Below are 24,656 nucleotides of genomic sequence, written 5' to 3'. Positions count from 1 at the left end.
CAAGCTATCACATGAAAGGTTCATCCAACATTTCTTTGGCATTGCCTGCCCACTTATGGATCTAAAAACTAGGCCCTCTACTAGGGACCTCACCAATAGATACCTTTCAACAAATTGAAAAGGGTGCTATTCTATGCTCCCATTTTTGATAATAACATATTCCATGTACATACAAATGCAAGTAGTAAAGCAATTGGGGCAATGCTCACCCAACCAAAGGATTCTTGGACCTTCCAATCTACTTTTCCAATATGCAACTCCAATTTTGCTAATGGATTTTACAGCACGAAAGGGGAAGGTTTATCGATGGTATTTTGCTCTTCAAAAGTTATGGTATCATTTACTTGCTAATAAACTGATCATGATAACTAACCATCAAGATCTCTTAACAAGGTTATGCTGCCTAGAAAGGCATTAGGAAAAAAGGGAGCTCATTTTGGGGCCTTTTACGGTTTGGAAAAATAAGCTCTCAACCAATCAATAGAAGGCCAACGTAACGTTGAAAATTCACGAAAATAAGAGAAAATAGAAAAAAGAAACAATACTTTATGTAAGTACAAGCATGCTACATTAATGAGGAGATTGGTTTTTTATTCGTAGAAGATCTTTGGACAAGAAGATAGAATCTAAACTGACATTTTATCTGACAAGATCCTTCCCGCTTCCACCTTCCTTTGAATTTTCAAATATTGTGCCGCCTTTCGTGCGAAAGGTCTACCATTCTACACCATTGCCTCATTGTGCAACTGCCTTCCTTTTCCAAAACTGCTCCCTTGATCCTGTTTGGCGTAGAGTAAAATGTTTCTCGTCAACTGTCTGTTTGCCCACTTTCTCTTTCTTGAAACTTCAAATTGTTATCTTAGTTACATTACTTTGCTATTCTTACAGATTCAGAAAATCTCCATGGTGAACCAAAACCACGGCCGTTCTTGTGCAAGACGCTCTGTGGATGATAATGCTACGAAGGCAGAATTATACCAAACATCCTTACCCCGTCGACCTGCTTCTTCTATTTCGTCGGTAGAGAATTCAAGTACAGTCAAAACAGAAGGAACTTGGGAAAGGTTTAGTGTTTCGAAAGGAGCATGGGTGCTCATGCAACCTAGCAAAAGAAAAAGACCCCAGACAAAAAACATTTTCTTGGCATCGTGGAAGGGAAGAGTACGAGATTTTAAAATCACCAAAGGGAAGATATCCGTGAAAGAAGTTTTGATTCAGCACGTGTACATGCATAAAGAACTTGTCTTGCGAGACTATCCAAAAAATCTTCCGCAACACAGGCCTAATTGTATATTTTTCTATTGTGGTTTTTTCCTTCATGAGGTGTATGGATTTTTAAGATGAAGCTTTCTCTCTTAACTTATTGACATTCTTGTGTTGTTTTATTTCAGATTTATATCCTTCATCGTATGAGACATGGCAAAACATCGATTGTATTCTGGGATTTATAGATGTTCTGCATGGATCGATAGGAGAACAACAATACCAAGGTCGATGTGCAACAGAGCTAGCTCAATCGGGTATATTTTTTACTGATCATTTTTATCAGTTGCTGGACAAAGCTAACACACATGGTGTATTAATAAAACAAGACCTTCCGGCGTGGAATTCGGTGGATTGGCCTCACCCACATTCTAGTGTTACAGAGGCATATAGGGCGAAGCTTTTTACAGAAGTACAGAAAGCTCTGAGGCCCAATATTGCCACTAGGATAGTAAAAATTTCTTTGTGCATGCCTCTCACAGTTTTTGTAGACTTGTTTAATACCTTTCCAGTAAAGGTTTCAAAAACAATGCTCACAGTTAAAGCAACAAATTCGGCATGCATGCCACAATTTTTGGATAAAGGTTGGGATAAGAAGACATGTAGTTCAGTGTTTTGTGAGGTGGTCCAACCTTCTATGCAACTGAAGTACATGGTTGCATCACAAAATTTTATTTTCTCTTTTTATTACAAGCGCAGTCGAATGCTAGGTTCAAAGCTTGTCCCAATGGACCAAGATGAAGAGTCGTTTGGTGCACAAAATAAACTTATTGATATTGATGTTCTTGAGAATGGTGATGTGGTAGCCAGTATCTCGTTAAGAGAATGTTGCTCCCTAGCTCAATTACGCAGTGACATTCTGTTTGAGACTGAAGGTTCTATCTCAAACGACTTTTTATTTATCTACAAGAACAGAAAGGTACACCATCTGATTTATCCTAGTCTCTATAAGCATTGCTATTAGTTTAATTTACCACTCTAATTCATATTGCTTTTTTGCAGTTACTCAGAAGAAGAGAGAGCTCAGTTAAATGCAAAGACATAGAAAATTTTAAAATTGAGATCACACATACTCCATAAAGAAAGGTTTTGTATTCAATCAAGTAAGATTTTGTACAGAATTGTTTAGCTGAATCTGTAGAACATATTTCTAACATCCATTTTCTATTTATGTACAGTTTCATCCAGAGGCTGCTCTACATTTTCTGGAGGATCTTCTCTCTGCTGCTCCATCCTGTCCGTGCTCCATCTTGTCTCCTCCACTGCCCCAGAAGCCTCTCTTTGCTGCTTCTCCACCTTCTCCTCAACATCAGCAGCAGGTCTTTGCTCCTGTGTCTGCTCCTCCTCAGCACTCTGTGATTGCTCCTGTGGCTTCTGGTCCTCAACATCAGGTGCTTCATATGTGGGATCAAGGTGTATTACACCTTCTTGTACTTTAGAGCTTTCACCCAGCTCCACAGTAGCTACTACAATAGGTTTGGGGGAGGCATAGCTCAAAAACCTCAAAATTGTATGAGCTCTAAAATTATGTACATAGTTGGGGCTGAAGCTATCCTCTTTCATCTGCAATGGCAGAGGATAATTTAGAACACTTTGTATCATTATGAATTATATTCAAGCTAAATGAAAAGTATTTTTCCTTACCAGATCTGGCTGTTCCTTTTCAAAGTAGCTTGAAAGTATATATTTTGCATTGATCAGCACCCTCCATCCACAACTACTTGAATCATTTTGTTGTGGTGTCTGTACAGTTAGAAAAAAATGTTAGAAACTGTGAGCATCAGCACAAAACAAAATTATTCAATAAGTTCAAAGACATAGCATTTAATAGACTTTTTACCTCTAGACTTAATGGCTCTATTGAATCCAACAGAGAGACATTTGGAGGACAATGATCCAATGCATCTAATAGCCTTCTAATACAACTGCAATATGTATAATTTAGTTAGTATGGTATCAAAATAATGAAGTTTTGAGTTCAGAAAGCACACACAGTACTTACAATTTCAGCTCTCTGTGTGTGTTTTTTAGAGAGTTGAATAGAAAGCACTGCTTCTGCTAGATGTCAATAGACACAAAACTCCAGTGGTCACTGCATAAGGAAAAAAGCATAAGCAAATGAAAGGCTACAAGAGTTCCCAATATTAAAGAAGAATCTTAAAAGAAGTAGTCACCCACATACCTGCTATGATATGGAAGTAGCAAAATGTCAATTACTTCAAAATTGCAGTGTTTGAACCAGCTGGAAATACTCATGGGAGTCTCTTTTGCATCTCTTAATCTAGAAGAAATGGCTGGATCAACAATATGGACTGTATGTTGTACAGAGGGATGAAGCCAGCTTCTCATCATGCTGCATAGGATCAGAACATAATTAGGTTAGGTTATAAAAGAGTTACAAGGAGGATTGATTTGCAAAAAATGTAAAATTTAAAGACACTTACTAGAGCATTGCAAGAATGATAGTATCTGAGCAATACTCATTCTTGTTAGCCAATGCTGCTAAGCATTGTTTTGTCAAATCAAAATCATTGACTGAAACTTCATCCTCAATATGTACAACTACATCAGGGCCCAGCTCCTTCAACCTTCTATGTATAAGCAGCCTTCCCTCTGGTGTTCTTTGAGTGTGTTACCTCAACAACCTTTACCTCATCAACCTTGACCTTCCTTGTAGGTGGAATTAGCAATATATCTCTCATTTTGATGTCCTGCCATTCCACAGGATGAACCAGCTTGTCATATCTCCATCTCACTCTGGACAAAGTGTTGAAATCTTTGGCCATCAAAGTCACCCTGTGAGCATGGGCTGCTACAAGCATTGCATCCTCAAAATATTTCTCCAGGTAATCCTCTGCCATTTCCTGCAAGGAAAGAATGGCAGTTCTATTCCACCTGAACCCAAGGTTCCAACTGTCACAAATTTCTCTCACCAGTCTTTGAAAGGGTGCTTTGGGTATTGCAAAACCTATGGCTTTCTGTTGCCTCCTTATTTCCCTAAGCACACCTGCACCCTTATTCAATCTTTTGGCCTTTTGCTTGAGCAAGCTCATTGGCTTACGCTTCCTGCCATGTGAAGCTCTTCCCTTTGGAGGCACACTAAACTTCTTGGAACCTGTCCCAGCTGCTGTTGCTGCAAGACCTGGTCCTTTGCCAACTTGCCTTGCAGTTGATTTGGTTCTTGCCATCACTCTGAAAAACTGCATACAAAGGATTGGAAAGAGATCAAAGACATGAAGAACATGTTCTAACAAAGAAAAGGCAATCACAGGGGTGGTAGAAGCCAAATAGAGAAATTTGCAATAAAATGCGATATGAGCAGTTTGAAATTTCAAACAGGTCCACATCGCATTTTGCTGCAAATTTTTTAAATGAAATGCTGGTGCACTCCTACAGTGATTTCTATGTTTCTCCAACCAAATACAGTATGAATGGAGGTCATGCAAGAAGATCACATGCAAATATCACACTTGAAGATCTGCATTCCTTCAGTGATTTCTCTGTCTTGGTTTGAGCCTATGCATTTCCATACAGGATGTAATTTTTCTATTTTAGGCAAGAAGATTGCAGAGACTAAGGGGAGTCACAAAACCAGACATGTTCTCATTAAGAAAAGGCAATCACAGAGGTGGAAGAAGCCAAATAGACAAATTTGCAATAAAATGCGATATGAGCAGTTTGGAATTTCAAACAGGTCCACATCGCATTTTGCTGCAAATTTCTGAAATGACATGCTGGTGAACTTCTACAGTGATTTCTTTGTCTCTCCAGCCAAATACAGTATGAATGGAGTTTATGCAAGAAGACTACAGCTATGGAAGTCAAAAAACCAGAACATGTTCTCACAAAGAGAAGGCAATCACAGGGGTGGAAGAAGCCAAATAGAGAAATTTGCAATAAAATGCGATATGAGCAGTTTGGAATTTCAAACAGGTCCACATCGCATTTTGCTGCAAATTTTCTAAATGACATGCTGGTGCACTCCTACAGTGATTTCTATGTTTCTCCAACCAAATACAGTATGAATGGAGGTTATGCAAGAAGATCACATGCAAATATCACACTTGAAGATCTGCTTTCCTACAGTGATTTCTTTGTCTTGGTTTGAGTCTATGCATTTCCATACAGTATGTATTTTTTCTATTTTAGGCAAAAAGATTGCAGAGACTAAGGGGAGAACCCATTGTTCCTGACCTGGAGTCTATCTGTGGATGTGCTGTGCTGCTGAGGAGTAATCTGTGCTGAGGATGATTCTGTGCTGCTGGACAAGATGCTGATGCTGCAGAGTATGGAGGTAGGGAGGCAAGAGAGCAGAGACTGGAGGGCAAGAGTTCTAAAACAGGAACCACAAAGAAGTGCAAAATGAATTAAAGAATCACTAAATCCCACACGTGTGGAATCTAGTCATTTTTCACACGTGTGGATGGGACCCAGATCTCTTGGAGTTTGAAATCTGGCACGTGTGAAAGTACACTTTATTCCTTGGAACTTGTGCCATTCATTATTTCATCATGAATACCACAACCACTTTTCCCTCCCCTGGATTCCAATCTCTCATCCCTGCCACGACTCTCTCCTGATCCTTTCTCTCTGATTCTTTCCTACCCAGCACACTCCATCCAAACTGCAGCCTGCCTGAAGACAGTACTGCCAGATCTCCAGGTTACCTAGAGTGCAAGGTTCAAGCTAGAGAAAGAGCAGGAGATTTACCAGTGCAACTCAATCAGCATGGAAAAGGAAAAAAAAGGTTAGAGTTCTAGTTTGTTTTCAATGTTTTTCAACATTTATTTCTTCCATCCATTGGATTTTTTATGTCCCAATGTCTTCACTCAGCTCCATCCTTCTTCCACAATGTGGTAAATCACCCAGAAATTAGATTGTAGGTTGATATGAACAGAAACAAGAAATTTGCAACAAAATGCGAGGAGAGTGGTTTGGAATTCTCTAAACAACCCATATCGCATTTTGCTGCAAATTCCTGTTGTGGACTCCTTGCTCATGAAAATTTTCATTCATTCCATTTTTTCTCTTGCATATGAGAGCATAGTGTCCAGGAATCACTGAAATGAAGCAAGTGCTTGATTTGACATGCACATGAACAGAACTTGAGAATTTGCAACAAAATGCGAGGAGAGTGGTTTATAGTTCTCTAAACAGCCCATATCGCATTTTGCTGCAAATTCCTGTTGTTGACACATTCCTCATGAATAGTATCACTCATTCCATTATTTCTCTTGCATATGAGATCATAGTGTCCAGGAATCACTGAGATGAACCAAGTTCTTGATTTGACATGCACATGACCAGAATTTGAGAATTTGCAACAAAATGCGAGGAGAGTGGTTTACAATTCTCTAAACAGCCCATATCGCATTTTGCTGCAAATTCCTGTGTATTATTTGTTTCTCACTTCTACCTCATTAATTTGCTACCTTTAGCCCTGTGGAGATCTTCCTTGATGATGAGAAATGTTTTTGTTTTGGAACAGCTGGCTCCCAGGCCCCACCTTTCAAGAGGAAGCTAGACTTTTCTGCTGCTATAATAAAACCTCAGCAATCACCAGGTGAGTGATGAGATGTCATGAAGGAATTATCTGGTGATATACAATGCATTCACTGATTGCATATGTCAGCATATAGAATTCATAGTATATAAGTTTTTGAACAGGCAAAAAGAAGAGGCTGGAGCAGAGTGCTGATTCTTCCATCAAAAAACAAATGGAACCAGAAGAGGACAGTTCTCCAGATTTGCTCCTATTTGAGTTTCTTCACAAATGCAAGGCTCAGAGTAACTTCCATTTATACCACAGTATATTCAACATGGAGTTCTCAATGAGCTCTATACTGGAGCAACACAAAGATTTTCTTTCAGACTATTGGGATGCCTTCAAAGAACTGACAGAGGCAGGAAGAATTGTGGGAGGGGAAAAGGTTTTTGTGCACATTAATCATATTGTCTCCAATGACAGGCTGAGGTACCATGTGAGCAGAAGATTTGACAGCCTGCCTGATCACTATAAATTCAATTGTACTTTGCACACCAGAAAGTGCAGAGTGCTAGAGGAGAGCATGGCATTTCTCATGTACATTGTCTTCAGTCAGGAGTCTTTGGATGAACAAGGGCAGGAAACAGAAGAAGAAGACACATCTGAAGCTTCTGAAAAGGAGGATGTTTCTTTGGGCTCTGAAATGGCAGAGCAAGAAGAAGATATCAACCTTTAGGATGAGGGGCTGCAAGTGGCTGCTCTTGACCTTGTTCAACTGAGGAATAAAACTCTGAGGGGAGCAGAGCCAGTTGAAGATTTTGATGTTCAGAGCAGCAACTATGCAGTGCCCATGCTTCCAGGTGTGTTGATTGGTGGAAAGGATTATGTTTTCCTCCATGATATAGAGTGTATGTTTGATTTGAGGGAGGACTATGCCATTTCCCTTATTGCCCAGGCTTCAAGGCTTGACAAGGAGGTTGGCATAGAGGATGACCAATCACTTCTGGCTTTGGAAACAATGTTTGATCCTGTAGAGGCCCTTTCATTTTGTTTCAAAGAGGCTGAAAAGTTCCAAGAGCCAGATGAAGCTGCCTTCCAGCTCACACAGGAAGCTATGAATCTCTCAGCTCTATACACAGAAAAGACTAGAGAAGAGGCTATACAAGAAGGGAGAGGGATAAATCTTTGGAAAGATGAACTGCTTGTTGCTGATGAAAATGAGAAGGTACTTCAAATCATATACTTTGACTTCTGCTTAACTTTAGTTTTGTAGGTTGTGTATTGTCTCACTCCAATCCTTTGATATGTTGCAGCTACAAATTGAGGATGACACATTCCTCCAGAGATCAAGTGGAAGCAGGCAGGTTGGGTTTCGCAAAATGTTAGGCCTAGCTCATTATATTCATGATCTAGGCAGTGCCAAGATCTTGATTTACCATAGGCAGTTGAGCAACAATGGAGAAGCCATTGTTTACTTCCTAAAATGTTTGTCCAGGGCTTTAGGTGGACATGCTCTTTCATGGCAAAAGGAAAAGATCATTTTGATAGAGAGGTTGTCTGCCATAGATATATTTGGAGATTATGTGAATAAGCAGGCCTCTAGGGCCGCTTACTTTTTGTCTTACACTTCTTATGCATTAGCATGTGGTGTTAAGGACCCCAAATATCTGGAGGGCTATGGAAAACACCAGCTTGTAAGGTTTCGAGAGCCACCCATGATTGCATCAGGCCACACAGTCCAAGAAGAGGAACAGGTGGAGAGAGCTGAAGAAAAGGATAAAGAGACAGTCGACATCAAGCCAATAAAGAAGAAAAAGACTCCAATCAAGATCAAAAAGAGAGTTCCGATGAACAGGCCCTGGGAGAAATAGGATTTAGTCATCGAATATAGCACAAACATTATATTAAATTTGAACTGATTTGTATAAAGTCTTTGATATCTGGTATGATCTTGTATAAATGATTAATAAACTGATGATGAAATGATTTGTACATTTACATAGAGTGGTGTCGTTAAATATTAAATGAACAATATATTGAAATTGTAAACAAATTGTATTAAGTTCAGATCATATGTTTCACATTGAAATTTTTTTCATGCATAACACCAAGAGTCACTTGTTCCACTAAAAAAATTTCTATTGAATGAGTTTGAAAACATGTGGACATAACCCCAATAAGTTACAAATGAGTCCTATTCATGTTTACTTGTCCATTTATGGTTTCTAAATATCTTCGATTCCCTCCACTGTCTATGTCTCTCTGCTGCAATTGAATTGTCTAGAGCTTGTCTTCGTCTTTGCTTTTGGGCTAGAAGAAAAGCAAGCTTGATTTTGGAGCTAGCAACTTTTCTTTTAGCATGCACCTTTGTAGTATGCCTCGGTAAAACCATTGGAAGACTTCCTTCAGACTATTCGCCTTCTGACTCCCTCCATAGTGTTGTGTGTGTCTAAAAAATGCATTACGTGCCATGTAGTGAGACTTCTCCATGCCTTGGGTAGACCAAATAGCTGGGCATCCATACTTTTTGACAAAATAGGGAAGGTGGTTGTATATGATATGCTGTAAGACATAAGAATGCATAGTAAGTAATAAAAAAAAGAGGATCACACTTAAGTAAAAGAAAAAGACAGAACCTTACCATGTAGTGAGTTATATTGCAGGCTATCCACGCGTCTTTCATTGACTTCGCAAAATGTTTAATTGCCTCCTCAAAGTTCTTGTAATCACTCTTTGTCCATGTTACTTTGTCACAGAACATGAAGAGTTGATCAAGAGACCTCCACACCTCTGCCTTCCTATTTCGTGCTTCCCCATCTGCCTCATGATCTTTCACAGCATTATGGACTTGCTTCCACAATCCATAATTAATCTTTGAAACTGCTCTACCTTGCCTTACTTGCTTACTGTGTTTGGGTCGAGACAAGAATCTTCTTGCCTTAACACCACCAATAGAGGGCTTGATTGGTACCTCCTTGCCATTGGTAGACTTTTTAAAATCCTTTGTGATTTGAACATCTCCTCCATGCAGACCTATATCGGATAACACTTTTTCCAATGCTTGAAGAGCATCCTTTCTATTTTTTTCGGGACGGAGTTTCCAAGCAAATCCAATATATAAAAATACCAATTTCTCAATAATTCGACATAGACCATGCAATGTGCAGATGTGAACATTACATAGTGGAATGTCCAGAATGGCCTTGAAGTCAGGGTCAACTTTATCTCTATTAGGTGCTCTCTTCCACCATTTTGAATCCATTACTTGAGCTGATTCTTTGCAGTAAAGACAAGGAGACTTTGAGTTGCCTCCTTTACTAATGTTATACATGCACTTAAGTGTTTTAAGATCCCCGGCCATGTGCCACTCTACTTGAAAATCACCTTTTCCTGCAACATGGAGATTCTTGCCTTGCACTTGTCTTTTGATTATTGTTGGTATTTCCGTGTGATGAAACACCCAATCTAGTGTTTCATGGTCTTCGGTCTTCACCTGCGAGATTATAGAAAACAAAAGTATTACTATATCAGATTTGAAAACAATGACCAAAATCAAGTATAAAACAGCCCATGATCATACCTGGAACGAGCCTAACCACCATATGTGTTTCTCTGACTGCACACTAAAATACTTCGAACTCGCTTCAGTCAATGATGTATCAATCGCTCCATTCATCAATGTAATAGTAACTCTTTCCATTTTCTTTTCCTTTACAACCTCACACTCATCCAGTTTGATAACAAATTTCAAAATGCCTTTGCACTCCTCAAATGTTATTCCATAAAACTCGACCATTCTTTTTTGAAGTTGTTGCAGATCTAAAAATATATTGTTCCAAGGATCATACACAGTGGTTCCTTTAACACCATGAAATATTTCTTCAATATGGATATACTGCCCAATAAATTCATCTATACTTTCATTCAAATGACCTCTTATCCTCCACACGGTTGCTGGATTTGGCAGTAAAACTCGTTTAATCCTTTGATCTTTCAAAGTTGAGGATATCGCATGGAAAATCGAACTATATCCCTTCCTGCTAACTCCACTAACATCAAGAGCCTCTTGGATTATAGTGCCATCAACTTGATTATTGGATACAAAGTCCTCTACAACATTGCGTTTGACTGTTTTGTATTTTTTTTCCTCAATCAAACCTTTTGCTACACCGCAAGAAAGCAATCCTTTCATTTCTTTAACAGGAAGAAGGTTCGGGTCCATATTTTCTTTTGCAGGCTCCAATAATTTCCTGTAATAACAACATTATATGACTATATTATTCAGCACCTCCATTCTTATTTTGCGACAATCAACGAAATAGATATAGTCTGGAAGAGAGCCTTTTTGAGTATACAAAATGATAAATTTCAATCTAACCTTGCTTCCTGAATTCGTCGCTTGCATCCACTAGTCCCAGCCTTCAAATTTGCAATGTTTTTAATCTTCCTGCTACGTTGTCTATCTCCAAGCATGGTTCTCTTCTTTCTTGCTCTTGTCAATTCTTTTTTACTCTTTGAATGCTCCTCGATTTCATTCTGCAACTGCTGCTCCAATTTTGCACGAATGGCTATCTCCTCCATCTTGGCCCCCTTTTCTTGTAGGTACATCATTTTATACGTTTCCGCAAATGCAGATTGCGCTGAAATATAACCAAGTAGTCCATTTTGTCCATCGCCGGCAAACCTCAGTAATGTGGTGGGATTGACAAATGGAGGTGTAGAGTTTTTTACTTGACATTTTGGATATATGCTTCTGTCGCACCATAAGTCAATATGTTGAAGCCCTTCTCTTCTCATATTTTCCCGCTGTTGAGCATTCAGCACCGTATCCTTTCGTCTTTTTTGTGCTGGAGCATATTGTTCTTCCAAGTCGATGTGAAGATGGTGTAATCGCTTCTTCTCAGATAGTGACTCACTAGTATCGGCCATTTTTTGTGCTCCTCAGGTTGCGAAGTTTGTTTTTCAATCTCATAGTCGTTTTGTAACATGAAAAATTTGTTATATTTCTTAAAGAGTTTGATTTTGAAGTAGTGGTTTACCTAGGAAGGAACCATCTTGTAATTGACTATATATCTAGTAGTTACTCAAGATAACCACGTAGAGAACATGGCATCCCAAATGACGCTTCAAGATAAGGCTAAACCAAAATTGTATAATCTTTAGAATCCAATTTTTTCCATGCGTACTTTTCTAGTAGGTTCAAATGCCCACCAAAAGTGGACTCTTCTCATACAGTGTACTTTTTATCAAATTATTAGAGGCCAACTATATTAGATGGGCCATTTTGGGATCCTGAGGAGGTGTATCGACCCCCATGAAATCTCACACATCTTGGAGGATGCCCCTACAAGACCAACAAATTAACATTGCAATAGCAAGTAAGATCCTACAATCTAGTTTATGCTAACTCTACTCTTTAAGGGATTCCCATGTCTTTGTACAAAGAGGTGATGCATGCCAACATGTAGGGCCATGACCCAATCACCTCAATCACAATCCTCTCAACTTCAGAGAGCCTTGAACTCCTTATGAATGTTGGGGAGGGGTCTCCAATTTCTTATCTCCTCCTTGTTCCCTTCCATGGGTATCAGTTTGATGATGCCTTCATTAATGTTATGAGAAAGTTGCTAATTTGCCACACTCTTATTCCACAATAATAGGAGGAAAGGACCTACCAAATCCAACAATATTTTATAAAATTCAATGGTAAGTCCATCCTCCCTTGGAGTCTACCCATTTAGCATTACATTCACTACTCCTTTGAGTTCTTCCAAGGTATGCTTGCAGCATCTCTTGCATGGATGGTCTCCCTTGTGCTTCATTCAACTGTTGTGGGAGAACCCAACATGGAATGGTCTAGGGTCGCAGGTCCTCCTCTAACGCCTTCTTGGTCATAAGCTATTCTTTTGCCTTAACTTGCATGGTGTCCTTTGGAGCTTGCAACTATTCTTCTCATGACAACATAGGAGGGAGTGGTAAAGGCCACTCCACCAAAGTAAAGCTAGCATAAGTCGATCTCACCCTGGGGGGAATCGAGAAAAACCTGCCTTTGCTGCATGCCCGTAAGAGGGCCTCCCTATCTCCCTGAAAGGAGAAGGTGTTCTATTCTGAGGATCCATGCTAGGTTTTCCTTTTGGAGCTTTCTATCGCATTTTGAGTTGACCAGTTCCGATCCTTAGTTGTTTTCAGAGGAGGGAAGCTGATATCGTCAGTAATATAACTTTCCTAAGATAAGGCTTGTCGATTTTTGGTTTGAGTGAAGGAAAAGGTGACTTGGATTGAGAGCGAGTCCTATCACTATCACAACCTCCATGACCCTCCTCCATCTCATCTGCTTCCATGTATTTTGATTTCATCATCTTGTGTCATCTATGTGGCCCCATGAGAAATTAACCAAGGATTGTGGATGGTTTTGTCACACGACACTATAGATGGGTTAGAAGGCCTCCTCCTTAGACAAACATCACTTTTGACCTTTACTGTTTATGAAATTTTTAGGGGAATACAATTTTGTTAGTACGCATTATTATGTGTACTCCATTTTTTGTGATTTATAGGGCCCCATGACCAAGCATAGTGAATGATTTTGTCATAGGGCGCTTGTCGTGGGTTGGGAGACCTTATCGTTAGATATAAATCACTTTAAATCTTTATGGTTTACGTAATTTTTAGGGGACTACTAATGTTTTGGTAGATACTATTAGTGCAATTTCAAGCAACGTGCCAAGTTCAAGGTGGGATCATTCCATTTACTCTCCATATCATCGCGATACCATCAGTACTGGTGTGAAGGATTGTGGCCAGAATTTGCCCCGAGGGGCTGCCATGGATGTTCCCTTACAAGCACCCTAGGTGGGGGCTGGAGAGCAGAGGGTAGGTTGACCTGTAGGTCGGCCACCTTGGCTAGGTATAGCCCCTATTTTGGGGGGCACCTTAGGGTCCTTCGCACAAATCTCCTAAGGAGCTTGGGCTTGGTGATCCATGCATTGGAATGCATGCTAATGAGATCTATAATAACTTGCAAGCAAGAAATACGGAGCTCAAGCTTCAACTTGCAACTCTTAGAAGGGACAAGACATGGAGAGTAGTGCAAAACATGAATTGATTGCAAAAGTATTACACAAATGTCCACTAGCATCACAACTTGTCTCCATGGTTATACTAATCAAGTAAGTTCTATCAAAGAAGAGATGATTGCTGATGCTAGTAACAAAGTGAAAAAGCTAATCTTTATATGAAAGTAGAAGAGATGAAGATAGAGTGAACAATATAAGGACCTTACACGTTTGGGGATGGCAAGATGGTTGTCTTCATGATGATGAGAAAGACATAGATGACATAATCATAAGCCTTAAAAAGGAAATACCACAAGTTGAATGGGACCAAAATGATGCATGCAATATTAGCCAAAATGGCACACAAGCACAAGTGTACTTCAAAGGGAGGGTAGCAAGAATTAAGATCCTCAGGCAAAAACATTGAAGGGCATAAAGATTTGAATAGTTGAGGAGCTCGACTCAAACAAAGAAATAGACAACTCACCAAAGTGAAAATGGGCAATTTATCGAGATGGGCAAGCATTAATTAGGCACTTCAAATCCCAACCTCAAACAAAGAAATAGTAAACTTATCAAAGTAAAGGAAGCATGCAAAGCAAGAAAATGGCAATTTATCGAGATGGGCAAGCATTAATTAGGAACTTCAAATCGAAACCCAAAGACTCTCAACCTTAAACTAATGCTATAAAGGCCACCTTATGATAGTTCTAGAATGTACTGCTATGTGCACTCCCCATTTTTGTGGCTATCCAGATGTAATAAGTCAATTTTTGGTTTTTGTACTTTCTCATAGACCCGTGAGGTCATCGGTAGACATAGACCCGTGAGGTTGTCGGTAGACATTAACAAATCTTTCCTTCTTTGTCTTTCTCATTCCACGATAGCTTTTCCTTATCTTCCAACCACACCCAACAAGGAAAGAGCTCTCTCTCTCTCTCTCTCACGCATAACATATGAAATATTTTTGGGTGAGACTTTTGCATTAGAACACTTTTGTAGCTCTGGAAACATGAGAACACAAAAGACGCTAGAGTGTTGGAGGGATACATCTTACATCAATATAAGATGGGTTGATATACAAATAACGAAGGAAGGGGCACACAAACAATATAAATAGTACAAAGTCAAAAGATAATCACAATGTAGACAAGCCAGGGGAGTAACTTAGTGGATAGGAGTTTAGTGAAAGTCCAGACATCATTAGCGTTGAGACTATGTGATCAAAAGCTTTGATAGTTGCAGTGAACAAGATTTCAAACTGCAAAGGTGTATGTGTGTTTCTTAGAGAACACACGATATGTTAACTGGAAATGTATGGGCACAAAAGGTACCATTCCAAGGATTTCCAAGTTATAGCTCAGACTTTCATGCGCTTGAACCACACTCGCTCATTACAAGTTGAGGAGAATCTCATGCACTCGAACTCATGACCCATCTTGCCAACATGTCTGTTGTGCAAGGCTTCTCTTATGCACAGTCCAACCATTTTTGTTGGCTGCCCAAAGAGAGAGTGTAGACTCATGGTTGACAGATGTTCCATCCTGTATTTCTCCCTGAGGAGTCAGCAATTTAGCCTCCCATTTTCACCCCTAGGAACTAAAGCACAGCCAAGGAGACACGGCAAATGTAATAAGGGAAGTTAAATTGAAGAGCACTAGTGAAAACGTCTAAGCAATTTAGTCTGCTGCTTCCCATAAAGCGTATCCAGGCTCCATCATCTGTTTGTAACTGTGTCCACATTTTGCATTATATATACCTTTGTAAGACTAGAATAAGTCCAATCATACAAATTTAGATTTTTTGTTGTTCTAAAGATAAAAAATTTACACATTTTGCATTAGTTGAAATTACCTCACAAAAATATTGCATTACTCCCAGAATCCTGAAACAATCAAGCGACGAGGACAGCACTATTATCGCATACCATGTCACTAATTGAATCTCACTCGTCTCATTTTGGCCCTTTGCACATTAATCAAACGTCCCAAGAATCCCCGCACCCACCTTGACAAGGTGCTTCTTTACGAGCACTTATAGGAGAGTGCAAAAATCATGATGAACCTCAATAAAATCCATGCATACTATCGCTTGCTTGCATCAGATTTCATTTGATTGCATCGTCTCTGATCTTCCACCATCGAATCAAATACCTCCAACAGTCTATCAAGACCCTCTGTTTCAGGCTCCAATACCTTTAGGGCGTAAATGATGCTTTCGAGTGTTGATAAACATCCAAGCTTAGGTTGTTTTCTCACACCTTCGTAGAGACTAGGGAACACTGGTGGTAATTTATAATGTGGTATACTGTGTAGCCAAGGATTCTCAAAATAAATGCGCTTGGCCTTCGACCACGTACCATCTAAAACAATAAGGTGGCTAGGATAGTCTTCAACCAACGTGCCCCTTGTGCTAATCATCTCCGACTGGTTCAGCCGTGGCGCAGTGAAGATAGTGTCCGACAATTCAACAGCTTTTTCACTAGGGTAAAGAAGAGCAATGCCAGATGGAATTATTGTCTCCAAACTACATGGCATCAGACAAGTGGCATCCACCCTTCCGTTACCTTCTTTGATTCTATGCTGCCCGAATCCGTTCATGCTAGGAACGTCTAAAATTTCCGCCAACAAGCTGCTAACGCTCAAAGCCTCTGATTCAGTTGCGTTTCGAACTATAGTTTTTCGGTTCTCTTCTTTGAATTGTGATTTTTTACCTCCCCTGCCTGCAATACTCCTCTTTGAACCAGGAACTTTGGGGCGAATTCTGAACGATCTATCTGAATCAATTTCAGGAACAGTAACTATAGCCAAGTTTTGAAGACCCAGAGCAGCTATTCTAGTAGAACCAATAGGGTGATTCTTTTCTTCAGGGTGCTGCATGATGGTAATCCTGACCTTGTTGTTTACGACACCCCTGAAGCGGCTGCAGATACACAGTTTCTGCGCCTTTTTGCACCTTTCACAGAAAGGTCGTTTGGCTGGTGTCGACGTTGTGACCTGCGCAATAGGACGATCCAGACGCTCATCGCTACGTAGACGAAGGCCATCGTCCTGACCATCTGCGTCAATGCAATCACGATTGAAAGACATTGCAGCAAGGTCATCGAGAACCTGATCCTCTGAAACTGTTCCACCATCGGAAGCACAGACCATTGTCACGAAAGGGCAGCTATCCTTTGGCACTCTGCAAACAATCTCGGAGGAGGAAGCTAGAGAAAACAGACCGGGAGAGGGCCGAAGAAACGCACTGCGTGACAGAGACCATCCAATCCCGCATTCTCTGTCATGAGAGCACACAAAGCAGAGCTACGTGATGAGCAGAGAAGTCCTGAGATTGCAAGGAAGGCTTGGAAAAGATTAACAAACATCAGAATTCACCTGTTGGAGCCAAAATCCATCTGCTACTCCTCCTCCTCCTTCATCATCTCATCATCGCCATCGCCTGAGCAACCGGCAAACTGCACCTCCCTCCTCAATTCAAACCCTAAATCCTTCATGGCTACTTTCAAATCGTTCATCTTTAAACGCATCAACGGTTCCTATTGTTTGCCTCCGAAAGTTGTTTTACAAATTTACAACACGCTCTCTTTGGTGGTGTGGCTTGTGCTTGGCTCACTCGAGGGTATCTATGCTTGGCTCACTCGAGAGCGTTTCATCTATGAAAGTGTTTACATATTACCCCATTGTGGGCATGCACTACAGCTCACGTCGAGCCCATTGCCCAGATGCACCACAGTAAGCATGGGTGCTCACTCGAAAGTGTTTACATATTACCCCACTGTGGGCATGCCCTACAGCTCACGTCGAGCCCATTGCCCAGATGCACCACAGTAAGCATGGGTGCCCACAATCTATTAACACCCACATCCAGCCCACTGCCCACTTGCACCACAACAAGCATGGGTGCACATAGATAAGTGGTGACATCAATTTGGTAACATCAATGCTACGCCACCATTAACATGTCCTCCTTATACTATGTGGTCCTAAGGATACCTTTGGCCTTGGAGTTGCTCTTCCTCCTCCTTTACTTGAGTCTTATTCCTTCCTAATGCTTTTTGTAAAGTCCCTCCATCTTAAAGACTCTACTTAAAAGACATTTGTAAGCTACATGCAATCATCTCATGATATTAGCCCACTTGTGGCAAGACCATAAGTCTTCCCCCCTTGTAGCTCATGCCTTTTCCTCAATACTCAACCGTGTTGCTTTCATCACCTTTAGGCTTTCCTTCCTCTCTAACAAAGTTTCTAATCACCTTCAAGCTCTCCACACCAACCTAAACAAAGAAGGAGGGATCTGCTTCATTAACCACCCTGCCCTCCCTCTCTGGAATCCTCCCTCCAAGCCCAGCACTTGCCACTGGTAACCTACCTGAGTGCCATGTGTCTATAATGGACCTTAGTGTCTCTATGCCCCCCTTTAGGCCTTCACATTGCACTCCATACTATGGGAAGGGAATGTTACATCAACCATAATCCCGCAGCCATAATCCCGGAGCCGTCTAGTATGCTTCCCCTTCCAATATGTCAATTGTATATCAAACTCTTGCATTAATTTAGCCCATCTAGCTTTTCTACCTTTAAGCTCTAGCTAATTGCAAATCCACTTAATGCTCTCTTGATCAAAGATGATCTCAAATTTGGCACCATATAAATAGTGCCTCCACTTCTTTAAAGCATAAACTATAGCATATAGTTCCTTCTCATATCCCGAGTAATTCCATTCGGCACGATCTAACTTTTTTATTTCAAAAGCCACTAGTTGACCTTTTTGTAAAAGTACCACCCCAAACAACAAAATCACTGGCATCTGTCTTAACCACGAATGGTTCCTTGGGACCCACTACCTTGAAGATAGGAGCTTCTACTATAGCTACTTTTAATTTTTCAAAACTTCTCTTTTGAGGTTCATCCCATATGAAGGTGCTTCCCTTCCCCTTAAGCTAGTCCGTCATCGGAATAACAATCTTAGCGTAATCTTGGATGAATCTCCTATAGAATCCGGACAAGCCTAAGAATATATGTAATTCTTCTAGGTTGTAGGATGTGACCATTCCAATCTAGCCCTTACTTTTTCAGGGTCCATACAAACCCATTCTTGGGATATTATGCGTCCCAAGTATTTCACTTCTTTTGCAAAGAATTCACATTTGGATTCTTTAGCAAAGAGTGAATTATCCCTAAGCAACTGGAACACATTTTGCAAATGTTCCAAATGCTTTTTTGGTTTTACTATAAATAAGAATATCATCCTGGCATGACTTTAAATTGATAATGCCCATACCTAGTACAAAATGATGTCTTAGGGACATCCTCTTCCCTAATTCATACTTGGTGATATCCTGACCTTAAATCAATTTTAGTAAAATATTTTGTGCCTTGCAATTGATCAAAAAGCTCATCAATGCAAGGCATAGGATACTTATTTTTTATGGTGATTTTATTTAATGATCAGTAATCTATGCATAAATGCATAGTACCATCCTTTTTCCTTACCAGTAAAACTGGTGCAAACCAAGGTGAGGCACTTGGTTAAATTTGGCCCTTCCTAAGGTATTCCATTAATTGTCTTTCGACCTCACGTTACTCGGTTTGACTAAGCCTATATTATGGCGGCTTACAAATAGGGGTAGATCCAAGAATTAAATCTATTTTATGATCTACTTCTCTCTCAGGGAGTAAACCATCAAGAAAATCAGACGAAAAAGCATCTTTAAATTCAAACATTACATCATTGAAAGAAGATTTATAGTTTTTAACATTATCAAAAACAATATTACTTCTTTGCAATGCAGAAGACATAAAATCACCAATAAAAGTAAGTTCACATAGATATACCTCGCATTCTTCTTGGTGTAGTAGTTGTTCCAATTCCATCAAACAAATAAGAGGAGAGTTGGGCACATCATGTTCTCCTTGAATCTGGAAGACTCTACCCCCTTTTTCAAACATAATGGAGTTATTAAGATAACTCCACTGCAAGCTATGCCCAAGACTATACAAACATTCTTGGCCAAGCACTACATCTATTCGATTGAGATGCATGATTTGGAAATACAAGGCATCCTGATAGCCTTGAATATCCACCTCTACACCATGTATCACTATTATGGAAATTATATTTTCTGATATATCTTGCTTTGGATATTATTATTTTAGTCAAGTGTGACTATGGCAAAGTACTCCATAGGAGCGCACCGGACGCAGCGGGGGTCCTAGTGGATACTTTGTGTGGTTAGTTGGGGACGCCTGACTAGCTTGTGAATTGCCATGGTCGGTATTGTGGGTGATTCCATGTTAATACTGACATCGCTAATGTTATTGGTGTTGTGCTTGATTATTGTGCTTTGAGCGTGGTTATGTTGGGATCAGTTGATTCAGTGATTCGTTCGATCGATTGTTAATAACTAATGTAATTAGCGGCTTGAGTACATGTGATGGAACTCATAGCGAGGATTGGAGTTAGTGCGAGGGTACCAATCGAGGTGTCGCACAGCGCATTACATATGGCCATGGGCCAATTTTGTATTTGTTTTATTATTGCAAGTTTGAGCAATATATTTTGTTGAGGACAGAATTCATTTTGGGACCTAAGATGGCTATGTAAAGCAAATCCCTCATTTTTGGATGAGAGGGATAATTTTGGCCCCTTGGTGCTTTTATGAAATATCATAAATACTCTAGATGAGGAAGCGTGAGCCACTCATCTAGGGGGGGAGATTGTACCCAGTTTGCTGTCGCTTTTGTGGTGTGATTGTGTTCTTCTTCTTCAATTGATTAAGTGGTGAATTTGTGTGAAAAGAATTACCTTTTGGTTTGAGTGGTATCAGAGCTTTGGTCATGCTCTTGTGAAGGAATTAAAGAGAAGCTCCCTCATGTGGAAATTGAAAGGGAGAGAAGTCTTGAAGAGGACTATAGGACACGTATGCAAAAACAGAGTTCGTGGGGAAGAGAAATCTTACATTCAAGAATGTGCGCATTGAGCCCACGGAAAGAAAGAAAGAAAGAAAAAATTACGAAGCTTTTACCATGGTCATCTTATTGCAAAAGGGGACCGGCCTATGGCACTATAGTGATAGAGGAGCTACCATCGCGAATTACACAATCCACCACCCTTTAGAGGGTCACCGTCTCGTGCGCACAGACTCCAGAGGCCAGAGGACCAGAGGATTTGGGATGCATAGAGCACTACAGTGAACAGCCCGGCAGTCGTGCACCCATCATCATGCCCACCTGCAACCCGCAATAATTAAGAGGAGCCTAGAGCCCTCTAAAGCCTGCGGCTCTTCTTTTTTTCTCAGACTGCGCACTGCGCATCACCTCATTAGCAGCAAGACCAATCGCCTCTAGACTGCATGTGCCCGTTTCTGCAGACCTACAGTAAGCAGCCCTCGGTTCATTACGGTAGCTTCTGCCCGTGCGCAGACTTAAGCAATCTGGAATTATTCCACAGATCCCATCACGCTGTGCTGCCACCCTTGGGGAAGCAGTCTCTGCAAAACCGCCTCCAAGCCTTAGACCGTGCGCCCACCTGCAAAACTGCTCAACAAGCTTCTAAACAATATCATTACTGCAGCTGCCCTTTCCCTCCCCTTTCCTCTCTACGTGCTCCCCTGTGATTGTCATTCATCATGAGCTTCTTCGATGCGCATGCCCAATCGTAAACTCTCCATCGATGACGTCCCTGCACGCGTCGTTTTCCCTTTTGGAATGACCAAAGTCAAAGTTTTTCTTTGACCTCCAAAACACCTTAGTCCTCTAAGGTTAATTCCCCCCCCCCCAAAAAAAAAAAAAAAAAAAAGAGAAGAGAGGAAACTCAGCAAGCTACGAGGCTCAACAAGGCGAAGACCACAACCAAAATCTGAAAGCTTGAATCAAGAAGGCGATTGGAACCACGAATCACCGAGCAATTAATTGAAGATCAGTCGAGTGCATAAACAACTACGAGCGACATCATTGGTCACATATCTCCTACTCTAGTCCTTTCCACTTTCGATCAAAGAGCGAGATAAGTGATTTCTTTTGCTTTATATTTCATACACTTAGTATCTTCCGCCATCCATTTCTTACCATACACTCGAATCACACTTTTTCATCCATTTAATTCTCATACACTTAGTATCTTTATTTTTTTTTATCCGCTCCGCTTTATTTGTACTTATTGCATTATCATGGTGCATCAACCACAACCACCCACGCTCCAAGGGCAGTTAGATGCACTTCAGGCACAGTTGGCCGATGAGCGTGAGCATAGGGAGAGATTGGAAAAGAAAATCAATGGTAAGAAAAGAAAGAGACATTCATTTGATGATGAGTCATCCGACGATGATTCCGACGATGATACTATTATCAGGACAGTCAAAGCCACACTGAGAGCACAAAATTCGAGGAAGAAGAGTAAGATAAGTAGAAAAGCTTTCTCATTTCAAAATTTTGATGGAAAGAAAGAAGCACGCACTGTCTTGTCTTGGATCAGTCAAGTAGATGATTATTTTTCAGGGGAGAAATTCTCTGAAAAAGATAAGATTAAATGTACTGCAAATCATGTAGTAGAGAGTGCTGCACTTTGGTGGAACATTGTGGGGGTTAAAGGTCACTGTGCCTTTACCCCGGTTATGTACAATACTCAAACACATATATATAAATGAATGAAAAAGAAGATTAGTGTGGTTCTGCACCCACCAAAACTTGTGTGGCTCTCTTTCTCTCTCACTCCTTCTTCCGTTCTTGCTTCCGTTGAGAGCACTCTCAACTGGTATTAGAGCCGGGTGATCTAGCTGAGCGTGCGTGAATGCTTGAAACACAGCAGCTCTGTGGGAGGAAGGAGAAGCTCTGTGGGAAGCTTTGTGGGTGACTTTACTTGCATCCAAGTGTGCAGAGACCTTGGAGGAACCTTTGGAAAAGTCACTTTGGTTTTGCGAGGTGGTTTTGAGAGCTTGTTAAGTGTTTTCAAAGAAAAAGTCGTTTTTTGAGCTTTTCCCTGTTCCGTTCGATGATAGAGACTCCGTATTGACTTGTAGAGGCAACTATTGCTTGCTTTTGGTATCCACTTCACTTCAGGAGCTTGGAAACACCTTCATTCTTGAATCTGGGATCATTTCATTGGATTTCTGACTCACTGTGTCAGTTTCTGCGTTTTTTGCTCGGGTGTTGGAACTCAAGTTTGGAGCAACCATTTGCAGATCTGTCAGTTCCGGTGGACTCAGGAGGTCCTAAAACTTCTATGTTGCTCATCATTCACACTCCGGTGGAGTTTACAAACAGCTCTGTTTCCAAAAACGTTTTTCAGTCCGTGTGTTGGACCCAGTGATTGAGACCACGGTTTCCAAAACCGTCTGTCCCATTGCGTTCCGGACGCCCAAAAACCCCTACCTATCAGTTCTTGCGCAATTTGATGGAGGATTTTCAGAGTTATAGATCTCTGTGTATTCAATTTCGTCTCTCTGTTATGCATTTTTCATTCTAAGGTTTTGAAACCTTAGATTTATGCCACATGGCAGTGGATAAGTGTTGACTCCCATTTCTCACTCATCAGTTGAGATTTTGGAGTTCTGGCAGAAGAGAGATATTTGCAGATTTTCTTGCTGATTCTGATTATGCAATGGTGCCCATGTTTTGAGGCATCTCAGGTTCTATTTTCAGTAGCGGTCATTATCATGGGACTATGATTTCTTGAGCATACCTTATGCAGATCACTCTGGTTGCAGTTTGAGCAGTGTGCACTCATTCGTAGTGTGCATTGGGTTGTAGTGGATGATTTATAGGCCATTTGGATGCATTACGGTCCTTATTGGATGCGCTGATAGGCCCAAATTGCCTTATGGGATGCTATTTTTTATGGACACTTTGCACATGGATGCTATTTTATGCTGAGGGATAGCTTTGACACATTGCAGGTGATGCAGTAATAGTGCTATGCTCTCTTGGATGAGATATTATTGTTGCATATGCCAGTGGACGATGTTTATGCTTGAGTCATTTGGCACTTATTAGCATTTTCTTTTGGGCCAGATTTGCTCATATGGATGCATAGTATCTGTACATGAGTCAGATGCATCTTTTGATGCTTTGAGCTTTGAGTTTTGGTGATATTTCACTCTATTGTGGCATACACATTTGGGTGCACCTGGTATTTGGTGTGATTCTCTCTTGCAGGCACTAGCATTTGGGATTTTGTTTCATTTGCATCATGGCATCCTCTTCCATGTCTGAAAAGAAGTTTTTCAGCATTAAAAAGTTTGATGGGACAAACTTTTCTTTGTGGAAAGAACAAATAAGGGATGTGCTTATTCAAAAGAAGCAGATTAAACCCTTGGCAGGGATTGAAGCTAAGCCTGCAAATATGTCTGAGGATGATTGGAATGAGTTGGATGCATTAGCAAAGTCTACTATTAGACTTCATCTTGCAGAGTCAGTTTATTTCACAGTAGTAAATGAGCAGACTACGGAAGATTTGTGGAAGAAACTGTGTGCCACTTATGAGAAGGAAACTGCCTCTAATAAAGTTTACCTCATGAAGAGGTTGTTTGAGCTATAGATGAAGGAAGGGGTCTCCATTGCTTCTCACTTGAATGAATTCAATATTATTTTCAGCCAGCTTCAGGCTCAGAAGATGAATTTTGATGTGGAGACTAAGGCAATATTTCTCTTATGTTCATTGCCATCCTCGTGGGATACTTTTCGTACAGCTGTTAGTAACTTTGCACCTAGTGGAGTACTGAAATTTGATGATGTTGTGGGTAGCTTGTTGGCCGAGGAGATTAGACGAAAGTCTATGGATGGCAACAAGCAGGATGCAGCCTTAAATGTGCAAAGGGGTAGATCACAGTTCAGGGGGAAGTCCCAAGAAAGAGG

At 40.6% G+C, this 24,656-nt stretch overlaps 1 protein-coding gene across 3 annotated transcripts; it reads right to left on the bottom strand.

The window, feature by feature from the left end:
- Positions 1-15,546: 15,546 nt before the first annotated feature.
- LOC147895495 (DTW domain-containing protein) lies at positions 15,547-17,271 on the bottom strand. 3 transcript variants are annotated; one of them, XM_087383887.1, is made up of 3 exons: positions 17,181-17,271; positions 16,914-17,082; positions 15,547-16,799 (listed from the first exon to the last, which is right to left on the bottom strand). In XM_087383887.1, exons 1-3 carry the CDS (start codon positions 17,198-17,200, stop codon positions 15,888-15,890), a joined length of 1,101 nt encoding a protein of 366 aa, XP_087240013.1. In that variant the 5' UTR covers positions 17,201-17,271; the 3' UTR covers positions 15,547-15,887. The 3 variants fall into 3 exon arrangements, with proteins under 3 accessions (XP_087240013.1, XP_087240012.1, XP_087240011.1); XM_087383886.1 differs by having other exon boundaries at positions 15,547-16,927; positions 17,027-17,082; XM_087383885.1 differs by having other exon boundaries at positions 15,547-17,082.
- Between the last annotated feature and the right edge of the window lie 7,385 nt (positions 17,272-24,656).

This window comes from Dipteris shenzhenensis, chromosome 13 (assembly GCF_047967505.1).
Source record: "Dipteris shenzhenensis isolate YYH24624 ecotype China chromosome 13, Dip_SZ_1.0, whole genome shotgun sequence".
Taxonomy (NCBI): domain Eukaryota; kingdom Viridiplantae; phylum Streptophyta; class Polypodiopsida; order Gleicheniales; family Dipteridaceae; genus Dipteris; species Dipteris shenzhenensis.
This window is presented reverse-complemented; position numbering and strand designations above follow the sequence as displayed.

Bases quoted from the DNA above. Each gene is read 5' to 3' on its own strand.
- LOC147895495 (XM_087383885.1), bottom strand. From the start codon at position 17,200: ATGGATTTTGGCTCCAACAG. The intron at 17,083-17,180 runs GTGAATTCTGAT...CTCTCATGACAG, and splicing joins ATGGATTTTGGCTCCAACAG to AGAATGCGGGATTGGATGGT.